This window comes from Ictalurus furcatus, chromosome 21 (genome assembly GCF_023375685.1).
Source record: "Ictalurus furcatus strain D&B chromosome 21, Billie_1.0, whole genome shotgun sequence".
NCBI lineage: Eukaryota > Metazoa > Chordata > Actinopteri > Siluriformes > Ictaluridae > Ictalurus > Ictalurus furcatus.
This window is the reverse complement of record NC_071275.1, coordinates 18125798-18134014: the sequence shown is the minus strand read 5'-3', so window position 1 is coordinate 18134014 and position 8217 is coordinate 18125798. Positions and strand designations below refer to the sequence as shown.

Below are 8217 nucleotides of genomic sequence, written 5' to 3'. Positions count from 1 at the left end.
CGATCCAGTGTACGGGGTTTATTACGTAGAGTAAGTAACTCACAGTACACGTCTGGTTCCCTCAGGGTTTATTCCTTTGCTTTAATTGTGGTATAAAACCTCACACAGAAACCCAGACCTGTGTGTTTGTCTGAATACGTTATGCGTAAACATGAGTACACTGTAGGTATTTTTCACCGTGGTTCAGTGTCTCAGAGGAGCAGAGCTTCCTGTGGCTTTTCTGACTGGTAATTCTGGAAAGTAAGCTGGGAATCTCGGTTCTGGTGCGCATTTTTTCACCCCATGATGCCACTTTGCTGTGATATGATGCTGTTTTCTGCAATCCAAGGCCTAATTTACTAAATCACACAGACGTGCAGTGCTGTTTATGGATCAGCAGAGCTCTTGGGTATATCATGTCCAGTGTGAATGGTGAAAAACTGATCACAGAGAAAATGGAGATGCTTTACAACTTAATTAGGGGTGTGTGTGTGTGTGTGTGTGTGTGTGTGTGTCCTTACAAGATGATATGACTAACTCTCACACATCTTCACCAAAACTGACAAGCACAGAGGCCACACCTCCTTCACTGAGACTGACCAGCACAGTGGCCACGCCTCCTTCACTCAGCCTGACCAGTACAGAGGCCATGCCTCCTTCACTCAGACTGACCAGCACGGAGGCCACGCCTCCTTCACTGAGACTGATCAGCACAGACCACGCCTCCTTCACTGAGACTGACCAGCACAGAGGCCACACCTCCTTCACTCAGCCTGACCAGCACAGACCACGCCTCCTTCACTGAGACTGACCAGCACGGAGGCCACGCCTCCTTCACTGAGACTGACCAGCACAGAGGCCATGCCTCCTTCACTCAGACTGACCAGCACGGAGGCCATGCCTCCTTCACTGAGACTGACCAGCACAGACCACGCCTCCTTCACTGAGACTGACCAGTACAGAGGCCACACCTCCTTCACTGAGACTGACCAGTACAGAGGCCATGCCTCCTTCACTCAGCCTGACCAGCACAGACCACGCCTCCTTCACTGAGACTGACCAGCACGGAGGCCACGCCTCCTTCACTGAGACTGACCAGCACGGAGGCCACGCCTCCTTCACTGAGCCTGACCAGTACAGAGGCCACGCCTCCTTCACTCAGCCTGACCAGCACAGACCACGCCTCCTTCACTGAGACTGACCAGCACGGAGGCCACGCCTCCTTCACTGAGACTGACCAGCACAGAGGCCATGCCTCCTTCACTCAGACTGACCAGCACGGAGGCCATGCCTCCTTCACTGAGACTGACCAGCACAGACCACGCCTCCTTCACTGAGACTGACCAGTACAGAGGCCACACCTCCTTCACTGAGACTGACCAGTACAGAGGCCATGCCTCCTTCACTCAGCCTGACCAGCACAGACCACGCCTCCTTCACTGAGACTGACCAGCACGGAGGCCACGCCTCCTTCACTGAGACTGACCAGCACGGAGGCCACGCCTCCTTCACTGAGCCTGACCAGTACAGAGGCCACGCCTCCTTCACTCAGCCTGACCAGCACAGACCACGCCTCCTTCACTGAGACTGACCAGCACGGAGGCCACGCCTCCTTCACTGAGCCTGACCAGCACGGAGGCCACGCCTCCTTCACTGAGCCTGACCAGTACAGAGGCCATGCCTCCTTAACTCGGCCTGACCAGCACAGACCACGCCTCCTTCACTGAGACTGACCAGCACAGAGGCCACGCCTCCTTCTCTGAGACTGACCAGCATGATCCTATTTTATTCAGTTACAACGTTGCTGTTGTATCATAAATAATCTACACAATATTTGAATTGGTGAATGTTTACACCCCAAGTTTGCATAAATTACTCCTCTCTAATGTTCGATCTCATGTTTCTCTCTCTCTCTCTCTCTCTCTCTCTCTCTCTCTCTCTCCCCCCATCACTCTCTCTCTGTCAGTCACATCAACAGAAAGACGCAGTATGAGAATCCCATAATGGAAGCGAAGAGGAAGAAGCAGTTGGAGCAGTCGCAGCCTGCAGAAGGTGAGCATTGTGTCCAAAATTCGTTCTTTCTTTTCGGATTTTCTGGAATCCTCCATGTCCATCACCCCGAACGGTAGGCCGTCACGCTGGTGTGTGAAAATATCTTGAATATAATTTCAAATCTAATGATATTTAGCCTCCCTTTAGAGATATATATATATATTTTTTTTTTTTACACATTTCAAGCTTTTATTGTTCTACTGACGGATGATTTTACCTCTTCCTAGGAATAAAAGACCAGTTGTTTGTGCCCCGAGAAGATATTTAGTCTCGGAGTGGACTAAAAACTTTTATATTTCTCTGCTTCGTAATCCTCACTCGATCAGTGTGCGCTGAGTGTTCACCGCACCGCGTAGTATGCCTACATTCTAGACTCCTGTTAAATGCTGATTTCAGTGCTTGCCCTCTTCTCCTTCATATACAACATCATATGGATGTTCCATCGTATTACATTTGACAGCTCTTTCCTTGTTCAGTCCATATTTTCTATCCCTGATGTGTGTGTGTGTGTGTGTATATATTTTTTTCATGTAAAGGCAAGCGCTTGTGTTTAAATGTGGTAGTCTATAGAACACGGAAAATCAATTTAAGCAGCCGCGTAACCCGACTCTGAATACGAGTAACTTTTCCTGTGTAAATGCTAACATTGCCGACTCGGAATATATCTGGTCCGAGTGAGGTTCCCGTCTGTTGGTGGATGGGGTACTAAGGGACAACTTGAAAAGACTGGCTACAGTCAGTAATTACACAGCGTACAATGTGACCTTTATGGCCACTAGATCGGTCCGTATACTACGTGCAAGCTTATCGTGTAGGACGGACGTGACGCTATGAAAGCGCCCTCCTGTTCTTTCGCATCAAGAGCGTATCATGCGAGTTGTCCCTGCCCTATTTTGCGTTTAACATACCCTGTGAAAGGCCCCACTTTAAATGCAGGCTTGTCCTCATGGGATTTGGCTCAGGCCCCGTTTCCAGCCTTCCAAACAGCACCTTCATTATCACACCACCTTTCCTCTCACACACCCCCCCCCTCCTCCTCCTCTCTCTTTCTTTCTTTGGCACATATTTTTGGAAATTTCATTCTGCTATCGATTCCTGTAGTGCTGAGATTGCACCAGAAATCAGCGGGGGTGTTGCATAGTCACTGACGGCCATCTTGGCTCTAAGTCATCCACTTGCAGTGATTAGCATAAGACGATGAGTACGACTGTGGTAAGACAGACGGATCTTAATCTTTCAGAGTGGATAGAAGAGAACGCTTCAAGAGCACCGCTAGCCAGCTACGCCTCCATTCACCAGGAGATGCCCAGAAGCCCAGAGCCTCCTTTTCCCCAAGTAGAGGCCAAACGTATGTGATTTGTCTTCGCCAATAAGGCTGCACCTTAACTCTCAATATCAATCTCAGCTCACTTTTACTCGTCTTTTTCCCCCTCACACCTTTTTTTTTCTTTCCCCCCTTCCCCTGAGCCGGTATCCGAGCGAGAAACCGTTTCAGTACGCCACGTACGGATCATTGTGTCTGGCTCTCTTTCTCTCCCTCTTCTCAGCTCTCTTTCTCTTGTTCTTGTTCTCCCTTGTGTGCTTTGAAAACCCTCCAATTTATATCAATTATTAGGCTTTGTAAATGACACACAGTTAACACATTCAGGCTAAGATAATAGGATAATGGCTCTCTCGCCCAGCACCCGCACTTCTGACGGGGTCTTTCGGCTCTTTCACGGCATTCAATGGCTTCAGCGTAGGTGTAACATGGTCATGTGGTCGTGACTGATAGACCGACACGGAGCCTGTAAAAGTGTCCTAGATTCCTTTCTCCGTTTAACAGATGACATTTGGGTCTATTTTTAAGTTATTTTTAGGGAACGTGTACACACACACACACATTTTTTAAACGGGGGAAATTGTTATTCGACCCCATCCGATTTTGGATAGCAAGGAGGTGTTACTCTCATTTCTATCAGACTTCTATCAGAAGTGTTGAAACTGCACCTTGCTAGCATGTCATGGGCTAATACAATGACGAGGCTGATAGATCAAAAGTGAAGCTGTTAGCTTAATAAATTTGTATAAAAGTGCGTATGACGTAATAAATATGCTCGTATGCCAGCTACACAAATGCCAGCCTATTTAGCAAAATCTGAAAGGAAATAAATAAATAAATAAATAAATAAATAAATCCACCATTTGGATTAGCAATTCTCTTTTTAGTTCGATTTCTTTGTTTTGGAAAACATTAGTCTGATAGAAGCTAAGCAGATATATTTATATATTTATTTACTTTTTTTTTTTTTTTTAAAGCAGTACATTCTAGCCGTTAGCGATTTTAGCGTTATGATAAAAAATTTTAGATAAATTGCGTAGTCGGTGTGCAGAGACTCTTCACTCGTCTCGCTCGCATTAAATAGTTCGAGATGTAATTATTCCACACGAGTCAGTGCAGAGATGGTCATCGGAACATGTCGATCTGTGGATCTCTCTCTCTCTCTCTCTCTCTCTCTCTCTCTCGTTCTCTGTGTGATGTCGCTCACGGCAGGTGTGGATAAGCCAATCACACATCTCCGTCAGCCTGCGCTCGCTGCCTCCTGCTTCCTTGTGCACTCTTCTTGGGTTCTGCTTAGCTGAGATGCCAATTTCTTGCTGAACCAGGGTCACTTTCTTTCAACTAGATCCTGTATCTAGAATTAAGATACAGCTTTATAATGCATCAAATATTTGTAGGTTGTACAGAATGTATAAACAAGGTCTGTAGTGTTTATACAGTAGGTTTTTTTTGGTTTGTATTTTTTTAAATATATATATATTTAATATACAGGTGCTTCATTTAGCCAAGGACCAATTTACCGTCCTCGGTTATTCATGCTTATCGTTTACTTTTCGGCAGGAGTGAAGCCTTTCTTCACACGGAACCCGGCCGAGCTGAAGGGAACCTTCATTAACACTAAGCTGAAGAAGAGCCGCCGCGGTTTTGGTTTCACGGTGGTCGGGGGAGACGAGCCGGACGAGTTCCTCCAGATTAAGAGTCTGGTGTTGGACGGCCCGGCCGCCCTGGACGGCAAGATGGAGACAGGTGAGCCGTTTCTCCCGGTTTGACGGTTTCAGAGTATGGGGTAAGAATGCCAGTCGCGCCTGACTTTCATCTCCTTATTTGATTGGTGCGATTTTGAAGGGATCTAGTGCTTAATCGTGGCGGTGATTTTATCGACTAAGCAGCTGATTGGATAAAAAAAGCCGCTTGCTTTGTAAGAAGAGTCTGCAATCCTCTCTCGTTTCCCACTTCCATGATTTGTGAACTCGTGACGTCAAATTAAACACGTGGTAATGATGCGAAATGAGCAAACCCCCGAAGTTTTCTTTCCTCGCCTGTTCAGTGGTGACGGCCGTTTCGACAAACGAATTCTGGCAGTTTCTTCGCATGTATTATTTCACGAACGCGTTCCACTTTAAGTGTCTTTCGGTGAAATACTGGTCTCATTAACGTTGCTGTTGTTCTCATAATAGACTCGTTTAGAACGTTTAGAAAACCGCGAGCCTTTTCAATATGGTGAAAAACATTAACAGAGAAAGAAATCATAAACCATTGCGTGTTTCCATGACAATATTCCGTAGAGGTACAAGACGACGTAATGGAAAGAGAGGCAGGCGAACACCCAGTCATGGGTTGCGTCCCAAACCACATAAACCGTATGTTGAAATGGCGTGCCGCTGCAGGCGACCGTAGTCACGCTAAACGCGTCTTTGCTTGGTAACCATCTCTCCATCTTTCTCCTCAGGTGACGTAATCGTCAGCGTAAATGACACTTGCGTCCTGGGCTACACGCATGCGCAGGTGGTGAAGATCTTCCAGTCCATTCCTATCGGTTCCATGGTAGACCTGGAGCTGTGCCGAGGCTACCCGCTGCCCTTTGACCCCGACGACCCCAACACCAGCCTGGTGACCTCGGTGGCCATCGTGGACAAGGAGCCTATCATCGTCAATGGCCAAGAAAGCTACGACTCGCCATCCAGTCACGGCAGCCATAACGGCACCGTCAGCGAACCTCCTCGGCCCTTAAGCCCCGCCCACGAGCCCACCCCCGACGGTTCACAGGAGCAGCGTTTCGCCGGCGATGCCGTGACCCTGGCGTCGTCCATCGCCACGCAGCCCGAACTGATCACGGTGCACATGGAGAAAGGAGACAAGGGCTTCGGCTTCACCATCGCAGACAGCCCTGGGGGCGGCGGCCAGCGTGTCAAGCAGATCGTGGATTACCCACGATGCCGAGGGCTCAGGGAAGGCGATATCATCGTGGAGGTGAACAAGAGGAACGTGCAGAATCTTACTCACAACCAGGTGGTGGATCTGCTCAGCAAGTGCCCTAAAGGCAGCGAAGTCACCATGCTGGTCCAGAGAGGTGAGTGCACGCGATTCCTTACGAGCTTTAATTGGAATGGAGTGGAAGGAAAAGCAGGAAGTGAAGGGAGGAAAGAAAAACAGAAGGGGAGGAATGAAAGAAAAGTGAGGAGGGTAGGAAGGAAGGAAGCAGGAAGGAAAGAAAAGCAGGAAGGGAAGGACAGAAGGAAAAAAGCAGAAGGAAAGGAAAAGGAAGGAAGGGAAAGTATAGCAGGGAGGGTAGGAAGGAAAGGAGGAAGGACAGAATAGCAGGGAAGGAAGGAAGGAAGTAAGGAGGGAAGGGATGGAAGGACAGACTAGCAGGATGAGAAGGAAGTAAGGAGGGGAGGAAAGACAGAATAGCAGGAAAGGAAGGAAGTAAGGAGGGAAGGGATGGAAGGACAGAATAGCAGGATGAGAAGGAAGTAAGGAGGGAAGGAAAACAAGCAGAAAGGGAAGGGAAGAAAAAAGCAGGAATGGAAAAATGGCAGAAGGGAAGGAATGAAGTAGGAAGGCAAGGAAGGTCGGAAAGAAAGGCAGAAGCTAAGGAAGGATTAAAGGAAAGAAAATCATGCAGGAAAGATAAACTAACAAACTAAAGCATGGAAAAGAAAACCAAAGAGAGAGGAAAGAGGGAAAAGATCAAAGAAAAGAAAAGCAGGAAAAGACAGAAGGAGAGCAGCAAAGAAAGGAAGAACGTCACAATGTAAACAGAAAAATGAGTAAAACTGAGAGGAATGAAACCTGGGAGGAAAGGGCAGCTGGACAGAAAGCACAAGAAGAATGGATGGAAAGAAAAGAAAGGCTGTTGTAGCACTGCAGGTGAAAAAGGAGAGTGTGATCGTGTAAGGGTGATGAACTGATTGTAGAAAAGAGAGAGAGACCCCCCCCGCTCCCTCACTTCCTCTCTCTCTCTCTCTCTCTCTCTCCAGCGGTCGAGTCTCGTCGTGTACAATAGACTGCACCAACACGTAGCGTTTTCTATAATCGGTTATCAAAGCTAATAGAGTTTTGGCTAACGCTTTACGTTAATGTTCTCTTTATTTACAGCGTTAATTGATATGAACAAAGCATGACCTTTTCAGAATGAATGATACACAATTAATGTTAAAGTAATTAACATTTGCACTGATCGGTGCTTTTCGAACGTTAAGTTATAATAAACAACCGCATGATGTGGAATATTCATTTCATCCATGACTAAAAAGCAGTGCAGGGGAATCTGCGTAAATGTACTTCAGACGTTTTACTAAATAAGTTATGAATCGTGCCACTAAAACCACATCGATGAGGTTTCAGATGACGAGGAGCTTCCTCCATAGAAGTCCCTGTGAAGTAGCTGTTACTATAGAAACGTATTACTTTCTGACCAATCAGATTTGAGAATTCAGCAGCAGTATAATGCGTTTTGTCGTACTGTATCAGCAAAGAGTAACGTAATCGTATATGAGGAAATATGAGATATGTAAGCTTGTTCTTATTGACTGAGAACAGTCGGTACGATGCATATTTCATAGAGGACTCGATACTGGGAGTCGGTTGTTAAGAGAGGATAGACGACGTCGCACGGGCCGGGAGCATATTCCGATTCGATTAAATTTCTTTTGAGGATTTCTGTCCAACGGTCGTTTTGTATTAAATATCTGCTGCATAATGAAATAGAAACGTTTCTTTTCAAAGCAACCCAATAACGTGTTTGCGGTTTCCACGTGCTTATTACAACGAATACACCGTCATGGCTGATTTAGATCTCAAACCGTGAAGGGGGGGGGCGAGCGTGCGTCAAACCTTTCTACCGATTGTTCCGTTCGTACGTG

General features: G+C 46.9%; 1 protein-coding gene across 6 annotated transcripts in view; it reads left to right on the top strand.

The window, feature by feature from the left end:
* Positions 1–8217, top strand: part of magi1b (membrane associated guanylate kinase, WW and PDZ domain containing 1b) — a 153228-nt gene that overhangs the window by 108321 nt on the left and 36690 nt on the right. For 5 of the 6 annotated variants that reach the window (XM_053653109.1, XM_053653114.1, XM_053653108.1 and 2 more), the window contains 5 exons: positions 1–30; positions 1946–2031; positions 3272–3379; positions 4913–5098; positions 5802–6422. The exon at positions 1–30 is cut by the window's left edge and continues 28 nt beyond it. In XM_053653109.1, coding sequence (XP_053509084.1) covers positions 1–30; positions 1946–2031; positions 3272–3379; positions 4913–5098; positions 5802–6422 — 1031 coding nt within the window. The remainder of the gene's footprint in view (positions 31–1945; positions 2032–3271; positions 3380–4912; positions 5099–5801; positions 6423–8217) is intronic. The other variant, XM_053653112.1, reaches the window with a different exon arrangement.